Here is a 22,374-nt window from a genome sequence, read left to right on the forward strand (position 1 = left end):
CTCCTCTGCCAGGGCCACCTGCATGCATTTGCCCCCCAGGCTAAAAGTTGCCAGCCGGCCCCTGAATACTGCTAATCCACTCTTCTCCTTCCATCACTATATGGGAAACTTTGTAGACCTGGGGGTATATTTACTAAAGTGGAGTTGTTGCCCATAGCAACCAATCAGATTCTACTTATCATTTATCTAGCACCTTCTAGAACATAATAGCTAGAATCTGATTGGTTGCTATGGGCAGCATCTCCACTTCTATAAACCCGCACATAAAACCAGGCACATTTGTGTGAAAAGATCTTCCTAGCCTCAATAAACATACTTTGTGCAGCAGTCCTGCAGTTTTACATTTTTTATAACTCTGCCAAATCCTTTGTCGTAATGCCGCAAATCATGGTGTTACGCCCCTGCTCCTCCCACATGAATCTTTGATGGATCTCACAGAGGCTTCCTACCTGTTGGCAAGTATGAGTCAATGCAAAAAAAATATTCAAAACATAAGTACTGAATATTAATACTTTATATGTTCTTATTGTTTTAACATATTAAATACCAAGCAAATAAAACAATGGATTCAGTGGCATTATTTCAAGACATTTGGGAGAAGCTGCCGCCCCGTCTCATAGGTGTCCATCAATTTCACACAACAGAACATTAGAACATTCCTAGATATCACTGTCACACTGTCATTATCATAGTCTCAGACCGACCACTCTATTGACACCAAAAGGCTTCATTTTTTTACACCCAAATTTCAGTTTTACCTTATTTATTACTATGCTTCAAACTGACTGTTGAAAAGTACAGTAGGTGATTATGACAAAGACAAAACAGAATAAGGACACTTTGCAGAGGGTTTGCTGCACCGATGCGAGTGTCAGTCCCTGAGTGCTGATGTCATCATGTTTTAGCTGGATAATGAACTTCCCTACAGACAATCAGCAGGCTCCACATTTTATACAAGTGCAGATAATCATACGGCTAGTGGAATTAATCCTTTAATGGCTCACTAGAGGTTATTGGGGACAAGTACAAATAAATTATGTATACATAATTTATAATTCATGTCTAGTTTATTGCAATGCTTTTAAAGAAGACACAGTACAGAAACAGCATCACCAGCCTAGGAGAGAGGCAAACAGCAATTAGTCAAAGCTTTGCAACATTGAGCTGATGATACATCTGACATGTGCTGTGTTTTAAAACACTGACGTGATCCTTTAGCTGCGCTGTGCATTCTCTCAGTGCCATGTCCCTGCTCTACAGAGGCAACACGTGCAGGTAGGAAACTAGAAGCCACGCACTGTGCTGATAACATGGAATGTCTAAAATGTGTACATTATATGTACCATAACGGCATCACCTGCTGATTTTATTTTCTCTTTAAAATACCATTAAACCTAAATTAAAAAGATGTATAAAAGAGTTCTTGATAACTTTTTCAAATCATTATGTGAAAATGTCACAATTCAAGATAATTATTAGAAACCTGTGGTAATGGGGGAAGATTTTTTTCCTGTGTACAACCGACGTTAAGACTATCGAACAACACAGACATGGAACCTCGCTAAGGCGTAAATGGCTGATTTCAGTAAACAATGAGCTGCATTCTCCTGCATTTCAAATATAATTACATTACCAAATATCTTAGGTTCTGTCAATGTATGGTTACTTTTCCATACATAAACAGTGGCTTGCAAAAGTTTTGAAGTCCCCTAAAAAGTCAACAGATTAATCTCTATTACAAATTACTTGCAAACAGATTGTTCCAGACAGTACTTTTATTGTAGGTTCTTAAATTAAAATTTCAAACTCATAATTCATTATTTATCAGCAGTTTTTTTTTAAAATGCTGCTTGCATAAATATTCAACCCCTGTGCTGTGGAAGCTCCAAGCTTAAACAAATTAACTATATTGCCCTGACAATTGACTTTCAATTAGCCTCTACATGTGAATCATTAACAAAAAGATAATCTATTATGGATTAAAGACCCCCTAATTCAAATAGCATTATTCATACTGTGAATCTAATCGAATGCTGTGAAAATGAAGACAAAAGAGCATTATATGAAAATTAAAGATAAAGGGCCTGATTCAGAGACAGACGCTAATGTGATGGCAACTTAGAAAATATGCAAAAAGTCAGCAAAGATCACCTGAGCATTAAGACGCCCACTGCTGCCTTCTCACCTGCGTGCAACTACATATACCTATGTACATCGGTAACATCGAAGTACATCAACGGCCGTTTTACCCTTGTGGAAGGTCTGACCTGCAGCAGCCATGGGAGCTCTTCTTACACACATAGCTGCGTATGCAATCGCAGTGGCTAAATTATACATGTCCATGTAACGGCGTTTAAACGGACAGGCACGTCTGCATTTTTTGACCACTCCCCATTACCCCCCCAAACGCTGGCAGTCTGTCACTCACTTGACGATGGATTCCTCTGTGCGTGCATGATTGCAATGCAATAGCAGCGCTGGGGCACCGAGAAGGGGGGATACTAATTACCCAGGCCCGGGCTTGCTGGAGGGGCCTGGTGTGAGCCTGGACCCTCCCCACGGCACAGCACTCACTGCTGTGTGCTGGACTGCACTGGGAGACTGCTCGCGGCTGCTAAACAGCAGTCTCCTATGCCTGTGGGGCCGAGCAATCACACTGATCGCGCCCCCCACTGGCTATGCGCCGGGCTGAGGGGCTCCCTGTGCCCCCCCCCCCTCCCCAGCGCACAAAAAATGCTTTTTTTTTTCTCTTCTAATACGGAGTGGCCACACCCTGTCATTAGGCCACGCCCCCCACGCATGTTCGGTGCATACGCAATGACAAACATTCACTCAGTCTACATCGTACTATCCAGATTTTACCTAGAAAAGGCTGTCCTTCAAAACTCGGTATCAGAGCAAGGAGGAGACTTATGTTATTACCAAAGAAAAAAACACATCAAAGAATGTCTAAAGTTTTCCACAAAACATAAGAGCATTTGTGGGGATTCTTTTCCTCAGTGGAGACTGAGCATCTTGTTAAAATTGAAGGACTGATGGATGGTGCAGATACAGGGAGATACTGCTATACAATCTGCTTCAGTCTGCTAGAAAGCTAAAGCTTTGGAAAAAGTTCACCTTTCAATTGGGCAATGATCCCAAGCACAAGGCCAAAGCAACACTGCTGTGGTTGAACAACTCACAGGTGAATGTTCTACAATGGCCAAGTCAAAGTCCAGTTAGCAATCCAATTGTGAATCTGTGGCACTATTTGAAAATTGCAGTCTACCAGCATCATCCAACCAACCTGAACAAGCTGGAGCAAATATGCAAGAAGAATGGGCAAAAATCACTCTCACACTGTGCAAACCTGGTAGTAACTTACTTCAACAGATTAAAAGATGTTTTTGCAGTAAATGGTGACTCTGCCCAGTAATAGTCTGCAGGGGTTGAATACATATGCAAGCAACATTTTTCAGTTTTTATTTTAGTTTTAAATCTGCAGACAAATAATTAGTCATGAAATCAACTCTAAGAGCCTTCTGGTTCACACTGAAAACCACTGTCTGCAACCGTCTGTGTAAGTGCCATTTGTAATATAGAAAAATCTGTTGACCTTTTAGGGGTTTGAATACGTTTGCAAATCATAGTATAATTGTAAGTGTCATAAGTAGCATATTTTTGTAAGGTAACCCGTAGCTTCAGTTTAGGGGCTCTGTAAGGGAGCGGGGATAATTGGCGCCGCAGTCTTCTGTGACTGTTGTGTGTGTTAATCTCTCTAGTCACTTCCTCCACCTCTTACAGGCTTCTGTCTTCAATCTCCTTTGCTTTCTTGCTAGTTGATACTGTAACTGACGATGGGTTTTCTTCTCGACTGGCTTCATTTTTGCTGTTCTTCCAGGAGAAAAATCTATTACCTGCACCGACGATACAAGTTCATGAGCAGGTCAGTAAAACACACTGTTACTCTTCATCCTTGCTGCTGATGATGCTCGTACATGAGCAAGCCCACCTGGATGACTGGCTTATCTGAACTTCTCAAATGATCATCTATCTATCTATCTATCTATCTATCTATCTATCTATCTATCTATCTATCATTGGTGTCACTTATTGCAAATTAAGTGGTTATTTAGACCAGCAGTACAATCAGGCACCTGTCACATATATCTCTCACCATAGTCACGCTACATTCAGATCAGTATTTCAGTGGGTAGGACTAATGCGTGCACACTGTTCATTTATTTCTGGAAGAACTTTGCTTATATACAGTATATGTACATGTTGAATACATCCATTACTGTATACTTGCTGACTATTACAGTTTATTAATAGGAATATAAGATACAGATTACAGACCTAAGAAAGATGATGACAAGAAGGTTGTGAAACTCTTATCTATCTCTCACAAGTTCAGGGCTCAGAAGATCAAGGGGTTTGTATTTATGGGGCAGATGTATGAAGCTCTGGGAAGTGATAAAGTACAGAGTGATAAACGACCAACCACTCAGCTCCTGGCTGTCATGTTACAGGCTGTGTTTGAAAAATGACAGTTGGAAGCTGATTGTTTGGTCGTTTATCACTCTGCACTTTATCACTTCCCAGAGCTTCATACATCTGCCCCTATGTTTGGAGGGATGTTCTTGAATGTTAAATTGCAGAACAGCACAACTGATATCATCTGTTTTTATTGTTGCTATTGGTAAGAATACATTTCATTTATAAGAATAGATAGGGCAAGTGGTTTAGTATATAGACAATCTGATGTATTGTCAAGCTATGATTTATATGTGCTGTGTCCATTTAAATCTATATTCTTATTGAAAACAATGCAGTCTTATATTTTACAATAAGTATAATGAGTATGCCACTTAAATGTTTTGCCCTGATTTGTATGCATATTGCAATAATCAAATTATTATTAATCAATGTACATAACTTTCGTTACTTGGAATTTTTTGTGTAGGATGGAGAAGCAGTTGAGCAGGTTCCGTGGATGGTTGCCTAAAAAGCCTATGAGATTGGACAAGGAGACGATACCGGACCTGGAGGAGAATGATTGTTACACTGCTCCCTTCAGTCAGCAGAGGATTCATCAGTGAGTATTGTCACATATGTCATGGATCAAATATTCACCTTCTCAACCTGCAACATATCATTGCAGATTTACAGCATTAGGTCAGGGCCGGGATTAGTAACAGGGGCTGAAGGGCAGGGCTGGCATCAGAAATTGTGGTGCATGGGACTGACAAAATAGGCACCACCCCCTCCCTGTGTTTCTGCAACTCCTGCCATACGTTGTCTCTCCAATTCCAGCCAGACCCCCTTCTGTGTCTCCCCAGCCAGACGCCCCCTTCTGTGTTTCCCCAGCCAGACCCCCTTCTGTGTCTCCCCATCCAGACCTCCTTTCTCTATCTCACCAGCCAGCCCCCCTTTCTATGTCTTCCCAGCCAGACCCCCTTCTGTGTCTACCCAGCCAGACCCCCCCATTCTGTGTCTCCCCAGCCAGACCCCTTCTGAAATAGGCCTTTCAGGATGATGTTACCTGGGCGGAGTGTAATAATCAGCCAGGAACTCAGTACGACAATTTTGGCATTTATCCCATTCTTACTTTAGACACTTTCCTGACATACTACATGACCCATAAGAGATCTGAAAGAGAGATGTAGGTGGTTGGAGAGAGATGCTAAATATGCCTTCTACAGCACTGTCTATGCTCCCATGGGAATGGTAATGAAGTCCCGGCGGCTGAATAGCTGCCGGTTCATATCCTGGAGCCGGCAGCCTGAAGGGAGAAGATCCCGACAGGGCAGGTAAGTACCCTATCCCTACCCCTCTCTCCCCCCTAACCCTAAACCTCCCTTAGTGGTGCCTATCCCTAACCTCCCCACAGTGCCAGTGCCTAACCCTAACCTTCCCCCAGGGGTGCCTAACCCTAACCCTAACCCCTCCTTACTGCACCCTAAACCTCCTGGGGGGTGCCTAACCCTAACCTCATCATGGGGGTCCCTAACCCTATCCCTCCCCCCTAGGTGTGCCTAACCCTAACCTCTCCCCTCCGAAACCTAACCCTAACCCCGCTACGCTCCCTAAACCTAACCCTCTCTAAGGGTGCCCCGGACTTACCTCGTTCCGGCGTCTGGATTAAGATAGTCATCAGTATTTCGATGCCTATCTTAAGCCCCATGTCGGGATTTCCTTGTTGGAATTGAGACCGGCGGCATCGCGTCCGCTGGTCTCATAACTACATCCCCTCCCATGGTACTGACCATGCCCACTATTTACTAGCCACAACCGCACCACTTCTTATGATTGGCAAGGGATGCCATCACAGGGTTATTGGTCTCCATCAGTAGTGCCATCAGTGCTTAACATTGATGGCATGAAACCATTGATGGCTATCCATTCTTTGGAAAACAGGCCAATCAGGGAAGACAGCGTGTTTTAAGTGGTGTGACTTGTGGCTATATGACGAGACAATCAGGTACCATCGGACCTCTGCCATTGATAGCTAAACAATCGACCATCAGTGGGCAATGATTGATGGTTGCTAACCATCAATAGTTGATGGTCATCTCTACAAAAGATTGTTTCTTTCAGTTTAATGTTCTTTATGTCACCACTTTGGAATAAGGTAAAATATCTGCCTGTTTACTGCTTTGCAAAAACAACAGTTATGATTTTTTTTACAAATTACAAAATGGTAATAGAAAATAATAACAGAATAATGATATATGAGAAAGAGCCTGACCTAGTTTAGAGATATACTCCAGGATTTCTGCAAATTATTATAACTTTCTCTGCATGATTTATTCTTTCTCCAGGAATAGGAAATAAAATAAGCTAAGTGGCTAATACTGTAATTATAATAAAAAAAGGTCATATTAGGAAACTAATTTGTAAAGTAATGTATCAGCATGAGAATTATTATTATGTTATGAGAGAGTTATTTTTATAATTGTATTTTACAAAACTGTCATACATTACTTTTTCTGTTCAAATGAAAATAATTTAGTTTTTTTGTTCAAAACCTTATAATGGCATAAAAAGGCTTCTAAACTATTTAAATTTTCCATACTCTTAACTGTAGAGTTAAAGTTCAATATTTACTTTACAAACACCAAAATATGACATGATTAAGATGACTTGTGGTCTTATGCTGGGTACACACTGAGTCGACTTGATATACACACTTACCGATCTTCCGCTCGATATGTCGTCCTGATGTCACAGCTGGACAGACATTTGATTTTGCTCATCCAGCTGTGATGTCAGTCCCGGCAGCAAGTCTACGTGCGATCGGCGGACCACCCGTACAAACAGTCAGATGCACCTATTTATCAGTACATATATTGCCCATCGGTAGTGCTGCACAGCCGAAATATGTCTGTGAACGGCGTCGTTCACAGACATATCGGCGGTACACACCTGCCGACGCGCTTGCGATATATCGGCAATTTTATTGAATGTATGATATATCTCCCAGTGTATGACCAGCTTTAATGTGTATATCAACTGTAATGAAGTCAATCAAGAATGTATTAAAATGATGATATTACACAAATAATGTATTGCTTTTTATGTTTTACATATTATTGTTATATTAGCTGCATACACATACACATACATAACATTAGTGACTTAATCATGATTTTATTATCTCGAACAACTCCTAGGGGTATATTTACTGAAGTGAGGGTTTTTAGATGTTGCCCATAGCAACCAATCAGATTCTACTTATCATGTATCTAGCACCTTCTAGAAGATAATAATTACAATCTGATTGGTTGCTATGGGCAACATTTCCGCTTCTTAAAACTCACTTTAGTAAATATACCCCCTAGAATACTCTGTCTAGGCGTGACACAATAATGTTAGCAAAGATTTTAGTTGAGATAAATAGACACGAGACTATTCTGAATCACATGATTATTTTAAACAAAACGTGTATATCTATTCCTGCTGGTACCACTGTAACCAGCTATTGCTATCTTATAATACTGTATGTCCACTATTTCATAGTAAGACGCACACTTGGTGTATTATAATTAATTGTATGACCACAGGTGGTTAATAATTTGAACTGCTGCTAACTTGCTGGTCGCTAATACCCTAAGACTCTAATTTTAAAGCCTAACTGTATTAATTTATAGGTTGGGCATTATAAGGCTACCTTATTTATTATTTAATTTGGTCTTTATAATATACTGTTCCTACTTTATTGCCTAGTAGCGGCTTCTGTGGGCAATAATATGCTAATGCCACAGGAGGCACTATGGGTAAATAAACGTTTCCTGCCGGCTTCTGTGATCCGTAACTGTGTCTGAGGACTTAGCATTGGATCTCTCTGATGACCATCAGTCATCTGAGTAGCCTTCAGGTTACTCAGGATGGCCAATGGTTTCACGCAGCTGAAGCCAGTGAAGCTGCATACAAGGACGCAGCCACTGGCTTCAGCACTCCCCGAGAAAATGGGGGCGATGCATAGCAAATAATCGCTCAACTACGCAAACATGGGCATTGTATCCACCTCTGAATCTGGCTCACTGTGTTTATGATGTCAAAAATAGCAGCATTCTGAGACTTTTTATTTACCAGATCTGGTAAATGAACCTGTTTTTGAATTTAATTCCAGTCTTTGATAAATCAAAGAGAAATCCTCTGACTTTTACGTGAATTTTTTGATAGTAAGTCCAATAAGTTTGTATGCAGATTCGGAAGTCAAATCTAACTAACTCAATCTTCATTAAAAAATTCAAACCTAATAGTAAAGAGGCTTCTTTGCTCCAAAGCCAGATTTCTCATTAATTTGGGCTACAAGGAAATCATATTAAAATTAATATAAAGAATGTTAAACATTTGACATTAGTTCATAGAACAATATTCCTCAATGCACAATGTTGTACCGGAACCTAAATTATTTCAGAATAAGTGGTATTTAAAACAAATACAGGTATGAAATTGAATTGTTTCATATAGTATCCAACTCAATAGGATTGTACATAAATAACTATATTTGCCATGGCAATTTGCTAAATATTTTATATTCTATATTATTCACAACTACATATGTTGATTGTGTTAAACATAGTAAAAACATGGTTTACAGTTACAGTATGATAACCAATATTGTAAAATGTAATAATACAATTATATTCATCTCTGTAAACTCACCACATTATTTTCTATATCCTATACTGTATGTTATGGTAGAAAGAGAGATATCAGGACGTCTACAATCCAATGTATTGTATGCGGCAAATGCCATGTACTAAGGTATTAAATATTATAGTAGTGTATCAGTACACATCTGTACCATTGAAACAGAGGGATACAGTCAGGAAGCCGATGGTCAAAATGCTGACCGCCAGCTTCCTGCCTGTTTAATCCCAACAGGGGACTAATGCTAGGCGTCGAAATCCCAACACCTATCATTATCCTGACGCCGGGAGCCTGACGCCCGGCATACAGAACAAAGGTAAGCAGGGCGGCGGGCGCGGACAGCCGCGGGAGGGGGAGAGTTAGGTTTTAGGGCTCCCGGGGGGATTTAGGGTTAGGCACCCCCCAGGAGGGTTAGGTTTAGGCTAGGGAAAGGGGGCATTAGGGTTAGGCACCCCCAGGGGGAGATTAGGGTTAGCCAACCCCTCAGGAGACTTAGATTTAGGCTGCAGGGATGGGGGGGTTAGGTTTAGACACTTACGGGGGGGTTAGGGTTAGGCACTTGGGAGGGAGGTTAGGGTTAGGCAACCCTAAGACAGGTTTAGGGTTAGGGGGGTAGAAAATTAGGTTTAGCAACTGTACTTACCAATCAGGATTTGGATGCCTGCCGGTCTTCTGGTGTCGGGATTTGATCCGCCAGGCAGACATCCGGTGGTCATTCATACCAATCCCGAAACAGATACATATTTGCACAGCTTTGAGTAATGGTACAGCATTGGGTGAAAGAGACTGAGTAGGTTAGGTATCTAGTGTCTAGCTTGACAGGAAATGCATTAGAGGCATAACAGTCCTTAAATCCCGAAGAGTTTGCTGAGCAGTGGCAGCTCCAGAGGTGGGGCTGCAGCACTGTCCAAAATTCAAATAGGGGAACCACACTAACCGTGATTCCCGGCCGGCGATGTTTGGCAGCGTTAAGGGTGGCAGTTGGTTTGGGTCCCCTATTTGAAGTTTGGACTGTGTTGCCACCCCACCTCTGGAACCACCCCTGGTGCTGAGAGTATGAAAACATTTAGGTTAGGAAGTTATTTGCCCAGCATGCTGTTACCCCTGAATCATATAGGGTTAAATTCAGGGGAATGACACGGGCAGGTATTTCTTATCATGCTAAGTTTGTAAGGGGACTGAGAAGGAGGTCACCATTCTACAGCAGCTGCTTAGTTGAGTGGCTTTGAAGGTCAAAGCATGGGTCTCAGACCAAAGTCCAGAAACCCCGGAGCAAGCCGCCAAATTAGCTGACGAGTTCCTTGACAACTATTTAGGGTCAATAAGCACTGCAGGGCCTGAATCCAGCATTATACAGGTGTCCCAGCAAAGTCCAGTGACCACATCATACCAACCTCTGCAATCATGTCCAGCTTTGCCAACCTCTTCACCAAGACAGTGAAGGTCTGCAAACCATGAAATACACCGCTGATTCAAGTGCCATCAACAGCATCTTCTAAAGCTAAATTGCCCCAAAAAACATGAACAGTTCCAGGGTTCCCCAAACAGCCATTTGCCACAAGGAAGCTGACATGGGGAAAGCACGTAATTATCCTCCTGACACTGAAAAACAAGTGGCAGAGGATGTGGTGTACTAAGTGGAGGTAGTGGCTGCCATAGTGAAGCACATGCCCAAAGACATTAGGGATAACTTGCAGCCAATCACATTAAATTGGCCTGACAAGGACTCAGGGTTCAGGAGTATCCATCTTCCTGGTCCTACCCAAGTTTATTGCTAAAGCAGCACAACAAAAGCATATAGGGAGCGCAATTAAAGATACATTAAATCATCGTTTTAATAAAAAATACTTGTTTACAAACCAACAATAAAATATACATATATTAATAAGTGACCACCTATTATGGCCAGTATAAAAATATATATATAAAAAGTCCTGAGAACAGAAAAATATATATATCCACTTTGAATTTAGAAGCTCCGGTGTTATGTCGCTTTAATAGAGATCCACATTAATGGATATATATATTTTTTTGTTCTCAGGACTTTTTATATATATTTTTATACTAGCCATAATATGTTGTTTCTTATTAATAAATGTATATTTTATTGTTTGTTTGTAAACAAGTATTTTTATTAAAATGGTGATTTAATGTATCTTTAATTCCGCTCCCTATGTGCTTTTGTTGTTTCCTGTTTAACTGTTTCATTCCAGATGACTAATTGGGAGCTACAGGGTAGGAACGATCAGCACCTGTGTTTTATATATATTCTTTATTTCATTTTTGCGCCTGATTTTTAATAGTATTTGCTTATTACTAAAGCGCTTATAGTAAAACATTGGAAAATTACGATTGCTGGTCGCTACATTAAGGACAGTCCCCTGGCTTCAGTTCATCTAGATTGGGAGTTCTGGGTTGGGTATATTGAAGTTGGGGTGCTAGAGAGTTTGTCCACTCCTGTGTTACTGGGGAATAACTTAGGCCAGGGACTAACCAATAATTTTGTGAGAGCTAGTCCCCGCAGCAAGTCCCTTCAGCAGACCTCGGAGCCATCGAGCCCTTCAGTCACTATCCCAGGATCTCCACAGGAAACGGCTTCCATGACCCCTGAACCATTTCCAGTAAGTGACAGTGCACAGTTGACAGAATGGTCCAACATACAGACTTGTCACCAGTGTGGGTAAGAAGTGCTTCTGAGAGGATCAAGGACCACTCCACCTGGTAGGCGGGATTGTATACACTACCGACTGCGGTGGATATAGCAGAGCCAGAGCTGGCCAGGAGGCAGTTGGTTGGCCCTCGACGGTATCATGCTAAATTGTTAGCTCATGACACCGTAGAAACAAGGCACTTGGGAGCATGCAAAACTCGTGCCTGGCTATTACAAGATTTCTTTTGAAAAGGAATTGATCAGGACATTACTGTACCTAGACTGACTTGAAGGTCTTCCTGGCCATGTGCCCCTTCAGCCAATGCCCATCATCAAGCAGCCTTTCCAATGGGTTGCTGTGGACATCATTGGTCCACTGAGTAAACCCAGCAGGACTGGGAAGAGGTTCGTGTTCACTGTTTTGAACTACACGACTAGATATCCAGAGGCTGTGGCACTGGCATCCATAGATGCTAAACATATCATCCAAGACCTCACAGATAAACAAAGGGTTTCCACAGGAAGATGTAACTGGCCAAGGGACCCAGTTTCAGGGGGTACTGTTTTAACAGCAATTGGAAGCCAGATACCCATTAAAGCACACTTGCCAAATTGATTGATTTAACATCCAAAAAGTACAGTCTCCAAATAAACTGATAAAAGTAACAGATGGAAAGGATGACGCAAAGGGATACTTTCCATCCATCTAGTACCAGCAGCCCCATAGAGAGAGTTCATCATACAGACAATGCCTCTGGTCATGACCACTGTGCTAAGCCAGGTGAGGGAAAATGGTCAGGAGCACCCAATGGCATATCTCTCCCGCTAGTGGTCTGGAGATGGCACAGGACAAGGGAATTCTTGGCCAGAGGGAGTTGCCAATACAAGTACCATCTGGGTCAACGTTCAAATGCCTGGTTTGGTTATTATAGTCAGTTAAGGAGTTGGGTCTTCCTGTATAAGCACATGCCATCTGTGTGTTACTAAAGAAATCTTATTGAGCCAGCACCAGATGTCCGTCTGAGTGATTGAATACCCCCATTACCTTACACATAACTAGTGCACATACATTTGTAATTGTGATAAATTATTTTTATCTATTTACTGAAGTAAAGACCCTCGTTATATGTTGTTTCTTTCTATAGGTTGCATATAGCCTATACGTTTTCTTATATTCAAACAGATACATTTTAAGAGTCTCACATTTACAAAAGAGCTGCACATTACCCTTAATCACTGAGAGATCGGACAGGTCTCAATACTAGGGGATTTAGCCACAATGTGCCATGCCATTTTGCAGAAGAGGCCTGGGCCTGAGTACTTTATAGCCAGAACCCCTAGTAGATCCCTCATGTACTCCAAGACACTTGCCACTCAAATTCTTATGTTTACTATGTAATAAATTGTTTTCGTTACTTTGTAGTTTCATCATAAACAACAAAGACACCTTTTTCAACAATGCCACGAGAAGTCGGATTGTACATCATATTTTACAGAGAGTTAAATATGAAGAGGGAAAAAATAAAATAGGTAAGTTCTCTTTATATATATTTTTTTTAAATGAAACATAAAAATGAGATGAGAACCCTGTTTCTGGCAGCATCATCTTCTGTTTCTCCTTGCCCCACATGTGTTTCCCCACATACCCCACCATCATTCCAGTTACCGGGCATTCACTGCAGGAGGGAGCAGCCTGGTGACTGACAGCTTACAATACAGGGAGTTTTCTAGTGAGTAATATACAATACAAGGAGCATTCTAGTCACCAATATATAATACAGAGAGCATTCTAGTTACCAATATACTTTTTAGTGACCTATATCAAATACAGGCAGCAGCTTCTTCTAGCTTGTGGTGATTGTTATAGTTGTCATTCATTTGGCTTGGATAGGTTTATTCTCATCAGACATAATGGCATTTATTTACCAAGGATGGCACTGGTCACATAAATATCATGATTAATAAATATAGTTAGTAACATGCCACACCATGGGCGGGATGCATGGCGCATCGCACTCAGGATGCAATGCATCTTGCTGGTCTTCGCATGCATGACGATCACTGCAAAGGACCGCTCTCTCGGTAAGAGTGACCCTTTGCAATGGAGGGACTCCCGGGTCTATGACCCAGAAGCCCCTCCAGCGTCGTTCTGCGAATGCGCCACCGGTGGTGCTGGGAGGGATCCGATTTGTATCCCTCTCACAGCACTCTGCGGAAAGAAGCCCATAGGCTACTAAGGGTAACACCTTCAGGAAGATGGCGTTAGCCATCGCATATGGTGCATATGATAAACGCAGTCAAACCTGCATTTTCGGGGTTTGACCGCATTTCTCCCCTTGCTGCTTTCCGCCCCATATATGAAAAAAAATTACTTGTAGCTTAGAGATGTGTCCTCAGTTACTGGTTGTTTGTATGCCTTTCGGCGCCACTCGGTCGAAGAGTAACGTACCATATTTTTCTTTACATTTTTGCATCTTAGTCACATCGCAGACGCAAAAAAAACCTCTCACAGTGTACCAGAGACACTAGACTGCGACTTTAATGGCAAGAAGTTGGGCCTGAATCAGAGAAGGCTGGTAATGCAGCCACGGTTGCTGCGGCTCTCCCAAAAGGTTGCTGGAATATGCAAATGCTATTCTCAGCCTTCCCATTGTGCTGCACGGTGAGATGCAGTGTACGAGCGGTGAGACGCTCCCTTTCAGGGTCTGTGCACTTGCGATAGAGATGATAACTGTTACGAATCCCGATGCCTACTCTATGTGAGACCACTAGAACCCATCTAGCGAGATCTTCACCAATAACAGACACCCGTTGTTCCCTTAGAACTGGGAAACGTTCACCAGTACTTAGGCGGCCGCCTGGTATTTTGTGAACGCTTGGTCTTAAATGAAAATGCATATGTCTGCAAATGTAAACATCACCTGAAAGTGCTGTTAGTATATCAGTATCACCCACTTCATTCATTTGACTTTTCCTTAATTATATTTATTACTTGTTTGACCATAATTTACAATTACATACACAGAAGGACAGAAATGGATGGGTAGCATGCATCTAATTGTGTCTCACTGACCTCTTCAACTCTGTAGTAACACTAATGATTTGTGGTGCAGTCAGATGTTAATGCCACAGTTGACACACTACATGACAGGCAATTGTTTGCACCTTTGACTCAAATCAGTTGTGCTGCTCTACTGTATCTGTAAGTCCTTATTTTAAGGGGTTCCATACAAAAGGTTGACCGTGAAAAGGTCGACAATGATGTGGTCGACACCAGGAGGTCGACATGGAAGCGGGTTGATATAACAAAAGGTTGATAGTACAGAAGGTCGACAGGTTCAAAAAGGTCGACATGGACATGGTCGACACAGAAATGGTCAACACTTTTTCTGTGTGTGTGTGTAGGGTTAGACACATAGTGGAGGGTTAGGCACCTACCTTGACTGTTAAGGTTAGGCACTAATAGGGGACAGTTAGGCACCAAAGGGAGGGTTAGGGTGAAGATTAGGGTTAGAAAAACAAAAACAAATTCGACCATTTCTATGTTGACCCTTTGAACCTGTCGACCTTTTGTACCTGTTGACCTTCTGTACTGTCTATCTTTTTCCATGTCGACCTTTTGGTGTCTACCAAATTAGTGTCAACCTTTTTATTGTCAACCTTTTCTATCACACCCATTTTAAGTGTCGTAGTTTAATATTTAAGTTTTTTATTTCTGTTGGGCTATATGTGCATTTTAATTAGGGATGTGCAGGCTCGGATAGGTTCGAGTTTGCACGTGGAGTTCGGATTTTTCCCTCCAAAAAAACGGAACTCAGAACGAGGCAAAACGTCATCTTACATGGACGAACATCATCATTCCTGGACAAAAGACCAGGAATGATGATGTTCGTCCATGTAAGATGACGTTTTGCCTCGTTCTGAGTTCCGTTTTTTTGGAGGGAAAAATCCGAACTCCACGTGCAAACTCGAACCTATCCGAGCCTGCACATCCCTAATTTTAATATATAGCTACTATATTTTTAACTTAGATGGAACAAAAAGTCCCATTAAAATGTCTGAGGTCTAAATAGTGCCACCTCTGTGGGTGTAAATATCCAAATCAAAATCTCACAAACGCGCTCATCTGTAAGGCAGCGCCATATTGCTGCATTAATGCATGTGCACGCCATGACAGCTGGAGCAGCAACACAAAACCATGAAAAGCACACGGCAGGAAATCATTGCTTTTGTGCTGCTCCCGCATATTGTTTGGGAAATGACCCCCGCTAATCAGATTAGTACTGAGAATGCCCTCACTAATGCTGTCTACTTCTTTTCTGTGCTCACCTTTTATTCTCTATTAAGCTGTAGTTATCTAATGGATGCAAATAACACAGGAGTTGGACAAATGATTTGTCATATATGATAGAAATATAATTATTTATATTCATGGAAACTGCAATGGGAAGAGAATGTTAATATATTTGGTTGACCTCTTTCCACTGCATCAGTTCTTGGTCTCCTGCAGTGATCTCATTGATCAGTTCATTGTCTCCTGCAGTGATCTCATTGATCAGTTCCTTGTCTCCTGCAGTGATCTCATTGATCAGTTCCTGATCTCCTGCAGTGATCTCATTGATCAGTTCCTGGTCTCCTGCAGTGATCTCATTGATCAGTTCCTGGTCTCCTGCAGTGATCTCATTGATCAGTTCCCTGTCTCCTGCAGTGATCTCATTGATCAGTTCCTGGTCTCCTGCAGTGATCTCATTGATCAGTTCCTGGTCTCCTGCAGTGATCTCATTGATCAGTTCCCTGTCTCCTGCAGTGATCTCATTGATCAGTTCCCTGTCTCCTGCAGTGATCTCATTGATCAGTTCCTGGTCTCCTGCAGTGATCTCATTGATCAGTTCCCGGTCTCCTGCAGTGATCTCATTGATCAGTTCCCTGTCTCCTGCAGTGATCTCATTGATCAGTTCCCTGTCTCCTGCAGTGATCTCATTGATCAGTTCCCTGTCTCCTGCAGTGATCTCATTGATCAGTTCCTGGTCTCCTGCAGTGATCTCATTGATCAGTTCCTGGTCTCCTGCAGTGATCTCATTGATCAGTTCCCTGTCTCCTGCAGTGATCTCATTGATCAGTTCCCTGGTCTCCTGCAGTGATCTCATTGATCAGTTCCCTGGTCTCCTGCAGTGATCTCATTGATCAGTTCCCTGGTCTCCTGCAGTGATCTCATTGATCAGTTCCTGGTTTCCAGCAGTGATCTCATTGATCAGTTCCTGGTCTCCCGCAGTGATCTCATTGATGAATGCTGACATGATAATATAAATGGTTACAGATAACAATGACATTTCACTTACAGTTAATTATTTCCTTTTTCTCAGGACTGAACCGCTTGCTTTCTAACTGCACCTATGAGGCTGCATTCCCTTTACATGAGGTAACTTTTAGGTCAAACAAATGAAAATCTCCCATAGGGAATGTATTTGTGTTTTGTTATTGTGGCTCTGAAGTTTTCTTCATAATTTGTCATTCTCTTTGGCTATTTGGGTGTATACAGTGTGTGCCAACATTTATTTCAGTTTTCATTCTGTTCAATATTAATTCATCCATGTCGGGGACTAATTTCTGATTAGGGGACATTATACACCGTATATTTAAGTATAGAAAATGACATGTTACTAGGTACCGTCATACAGCCAGTTACACCCACTCCCTGCATTCCCAAACAAAATAGAAACTATTTCCCTTTTTTATGTATTTATATGGTTTTTTTTATTAGCAAGCACCAAATATACCTCAATTTGACTGACATAATGTAAGACTTTTTTTTTTAAGGGTTTTATATATTGATATCTCTACAGGGTCCCTTCTATGTTACGCATACTCTACCTTTATAATTCTGCTAGTGGCAGATAAAGACAGTACAGGGCTTCAGTACAGAGATTACATCTGAACCAACTTCCTCCTAAATGGAACAGTGTCTTTATACTTGGTGCACACATATACATATGGGACTGTTACTAAACTTAGTATATACCATGCATGTCAAAATGCATTTGTGCTTTTGCACATAAGTCATAAGCTGACCATAGTCTGGGTGGGTTCATCTAAGTTTAGCACTCCACCTAGAGATGCGACATATGTGGACATGGACCTGTCTCTAGATACGCCTCTTAGGACATATATACTGTGCGACTACTGGAGGCCTGGTATAAAAGTACGCAATGATAACAATAGCACAAGTAGCTCTATTTAGCCTCATCTAAATGCCTGCTAGCGTAGTGACCCATCCAGCTGATAGTAATTCAGTAACAAGTCACGACCGTCTATTCGCATTACTTATTTGTCATTTCCATTTGGACTACTGCAGGAAAGAAGACTCCCAATGGATTTTTAAAGAGGTAAACTCCAGCTTTGGGGACGTTTAAGTTTCATTACATTTTATATGGAAAATACAACCTTTCCGTATACACTAGTAGCACAACAGGCATCACATTGTAAATGAGGCCCTTAGTGATCCCTCCTATGGCTCCTATGTACAAATGCAATGTAGATGTAACCTCATTCTGTGACAAGTATATACCATTCTGTTTCTTTGCCTATTTAATATTTGTATTATTCTAATAATTGTACTATAAAGAATGTAGAATTTAATTGGCTTCTTAGATCTTTTTCTCTACTTTATATTTAAGGGAAGTTACAGAAGTAAGAACTCAATAAAGACCCACGGAGCAGAAAATCACAGGCATCTTCTTTTTGAGTGCTGGGCATCATGGAGAGTATGGTACAAGTATCAGCCTCTGGATCTTGTACGGTAAGTTGAGCATCACTTTCTTTGCCACTTCTCTTGGTGAACTAGCAAACTCTTTCACCACCACTATCACCTCTATGTAAATGACATCCAAATCTACCTCTCCTCCCCAGACCCCTCATCTTTTCTTTTATCTCATGTGTCCAACTGCCACTCTGCCTTCATTTAAATGTCCAATCACTTTTGGAAGCTCAAACATTTCCTAAACTACATATCTTCTGCATAACTCTGCAGATTTCCACACTAGCTTCCTATAGCCTCAATTCATACCTCTCCCTTATACATCCTTGGATATACCGGCTCTGACCTTCATCTCATCTCATCTCATCTCATCCTCATCTCATCCTTCTGCATCTAAGTGCAATGGCTTGCCTCCCCAGTCCCCATCATACTCCCTGTCATGCTCCAGAGTTTTGATATAAAAACTGTGTTTTTATACATGTGAACCTCCCCAGCCATTGACATCAACGTACATCAATATATACACGTACAGCCAAAATCAAAGTAAACTGTATAAAAGCTATGGTACATTAAGCTATACTAAATAGGAATTGATTATACTTATATTAATACATTGCTTTGCCTGTTCCTCTTCCCTTGCAGGAGGTATTTTGGAGAGAAGATTGGCTTGTATTTCGCATGGCTGGGCTGGTATACAGGAATGTTATTCCCAGCTGCAATCATTGGGCTATTTGTATTCTTATATGGAATGTTTACATTGGATAACTGCCAAGTCAGGTAATGGCTTTCCCTCTGCACTGTTACCATCTACAACTGGATTTGCAAAATTGAAATTTACTTCTGGAAGTGAAACTACAGATAAAAAGATGTTCCCACAGGATGTCCCCAAAATCTAATACATTATTTTCCCGGACTCCATTACATTGTTGTCATTTCACAACATATCCTCTGTAGGTACATGTAGCACATTAACTTTATTATTTCAGCACTGTTGTTGCCCTGATCTCCTCAGCATCAGTAGTTCTATTCATTCTTATGACATTTAATGTAAAAGGAATACTGTAAGTTATTGAGCTGCCTTTTGTAGTGCTTAAATTAATTGGTTATAACGAACAATAATAAAGCAGTAATGCAAAAACTGTAACAATATCATGCTAGGACAATGTGTTTTATACTGCTGGTATACATGCTAGTTATTGTCATGTAGCTACAGTTACTAGCTACATCACTGAAGATATTGAACAGCTGATGGCTGCTAGAATTGTCTCCTGTGCATTTCATATTTAAAGCTTCATCACGGATTGCACTGCTTTTTATGGTTACTCAACCTAATAACCATTACCGTAATACCAAGGTACCCCCTTAGCATGCCAACAGTTCTCACTCAGCATATCATCCTAAACCTGTATCTCCTTAATACGGCAACCTTTGTACCCTCACTATATCAGCATGTGTCTAATATCAGCCTTTTTCTCCCAATATACTAGATCAGCGAGCACTTCTTCAATATATCAGCCTGCATCCATCAACACAGCAGCACTTACCCCCTTGTTAAGTTACCTTTGTCCCCACATACAGCCAATGACCCTCAATATATAAGCCTGCACCTACTCTATACATTGGTTTTCTCCTGCAGTATATCAGCCTGTACCTTCAGCAGAATGTGTCTCTCAGTATAACAGCTCCCCTTTCAATATAATAGCCTTTGTCCCCACAATAGAGCAGTCTTTGCTCAATGCTTCACTCACAATACCTTTTTGCCTCAATATTTCACCCTGCATCTCTTCAAAATAGCAGCTTCTTCTACAGCCTGTTCTTTAATCTATTAAAAACAAAATCTGGATGTGGAGAGTGTGGAGTAATGAGTGGGCACAGCTCCCTTATACACCCCAAACTCCACCAACATGTTTATAAAGACAATGACCTGGCTCACGGGCCAGAAAAAAACATGAGATTGCTCATAGATAACGGGTTCCATCTATTCCTGCAGTATATCCTGTCATTCACACAGTGTGACTGTCATCTCTGGCAGACATGGTGTGCTATAGGGCACAGAACTCTTCCATATCTGTTTTGAATTTGTGTGTTTTATATATAGTGGATAAGTGTTATTAAAACATTCTTTGTAAAAAAAATATAGCTATTTCACTTACAAACAACAAACACAGACGTTATTTTCTGGCTTTCTTAACACAATATTGGACATTACTATATATGATTCTTGTTGCTGAATGTATTTGGATCTTACTACAAGATATTGTTTCTCCAACCTCCAAAGGTTCTACAGTTTCTCCTCATAGAATTTAAGCAGCATCAGACACTGTAGATCTTTAAGATTGACAGTTGCTTATATTAACCCATCTTTGTTATCAAGATTCTGCAATACTTCTGGTACCAGCAGCTGATTGTCATTGAGTTTAAATGTTTCAATATTGTCTCTAGTCAGTGTTGATTTTAAAGCTATTATTATCTGCATCTATGGTAACAATTTACCGAAACAAAATATATATTGAAATAGCATAAAGAATACAGTTCATCATGTATTACACTATTCTTTGTTATACTGCCATTTACTATCACTACAGCAACAAGTTAATATACTCTTTTTTTTCTCTACAATGTATAAAGCAGAGGGTGGCAGGATCCTTTCACACACAAGTCTTTGTACCTAACATATTGCATTATTTCACAGAACGTAGAGAAAAAGAATGACAAGCTATGCACGATTCAGTTCATTTCAGTTTATGCTGTTAGTAATCACAATAGCTAAATAGTGTAGTGTGACCTCATACAGGGCTGATTCAGTGTTGCACATCAGTAAATCTGTTTTACAGACATAGATTGTGAATGTTAGGACTATGCATGTTACGTAGTCAGCATGCGGTCCTACGGTCCATATCTCAGGCTACGTTGTGTGAGGGCGTGTACGCGCAAGTGTGGGCTATGCATACGTATAGTTATGGCAGATTTCTAGCACTATGGAAAGGGCTGGGGTAATTAATTATGTTGCTAATGATGATGAATTATGGAACAAACATGAAGAGAGGTTGTGTGGACGCATAGATGTATACTTATCTGCATCATACTTGCCTACTTTTGAAAAAGCATATCAGGGAGATTATGAATGCAATACCTATGACCGCACATTACAGTGGGCGTGTACAGCTACATCTGAGAAGCGCATCATAAACTTGACTTATATCCAAATGTAAACAAGCCCAAAGCAGTTGTTAAGATCTATTTGTTAATGAAAACACACTAATATTTTTTAGAAAATGCATGTAGCCATAGGGATCATTGTGCCTTATAACGAAGGCAGGAAAACTATACTAATTATCCCATTTGAATGCATGCATCTCTGTTTTTTTTATATAACAGCTTCATAATGGGGAGATTGCTGGACTCTTCAGGGAGACAGGGAGATTGCTACTATTTCAGGGAGTATCCCTGACAATGAGGGAGAGTTGACAAGTATGATCTGCATACATTCAAATACCGACAGTGGCATTCCTACTGTCAGATTGCGGAGGTACATATTAGGGTTGGAGGAGGCTTAGGGTTAGGAGGAGGGTTAGGCACTAGGGGAAGGTTTAGGGTTAGACTGCGGGAGGATTAGAGTTAGGGTAAGGGTTATAATACTTACAGAAATCTGCCAGCATGCTGACTGTCAGTATCCCGCACACAACCCAAATATCCACCTTTGGTTCTGTGCATGCAGCGTGAGCGCAATTGCGGCTGGTTTGCTTGCAGCTCTGAATTGGTCTCAAAAGGACATACTGTACTTAGAAACTGTAAGGTACAAATATGTTTTTTAATAGCTGTCTTTTTT

The 22,374-nt window shown here is 41.0% G+C and overlaps 1 protein-coding gene across 3 annotated transcripts in view; it reads left to right on the top strand.

Annotated features, from left to right (window-relative positions):
• The window catches only part of ANO4 (anoctamin 4), a 267,991-nt gene that overhangs the window by 155,245 nt on the left and 90,372 nt on the right, over window positions 1-22,374 (top strand). For all 3 annotated transcript variants that reach the window (XM_088465536.1, XM_088465538.1, XM_088465537.1), the window contains 6 exons: window positions 3,881-3,925; window positions 4,946-5,077; window positions 13,215-13,321; window positions 17,155-17,210; window positions 18,466-18,587; window positions 19,188-19,322. In XM_088465536.1, coding sequence (XP_088321662.1) covers window positions 3,881-3,925; window positions 4,946-5,077; window positions 13,215-13,321; window positions 17,155-17,210; window positions 18,466-18,587; window positions 19,188-19,322 — 597 coding nt within the window. The remainder of the gene's footprint in view (window positions 1-3,880; window positions 3,926-4,945; window positions 5,078-13,214; window positions 13,322-17,154; window positions 17,211-18,465; window positions 18,588-19,187; window positions 19,323-22,374) is intronic.

The sequence above is a fragment of the Taudactylus pleione genome, unplaced genomic scaffold (assembly GCF_031769625.1).
Source record: "Taudactylus pleione unplaced genomic scaffold, aTauple2 ptg001990l, whole genome shotgun sequence".
Classification (NCBI taxonomy): Eukaryota; Metazoa; Chordata; class Amphibia; order Anura; family Myobatrachidae; genus Taudactylus; species Taudactylus pleione.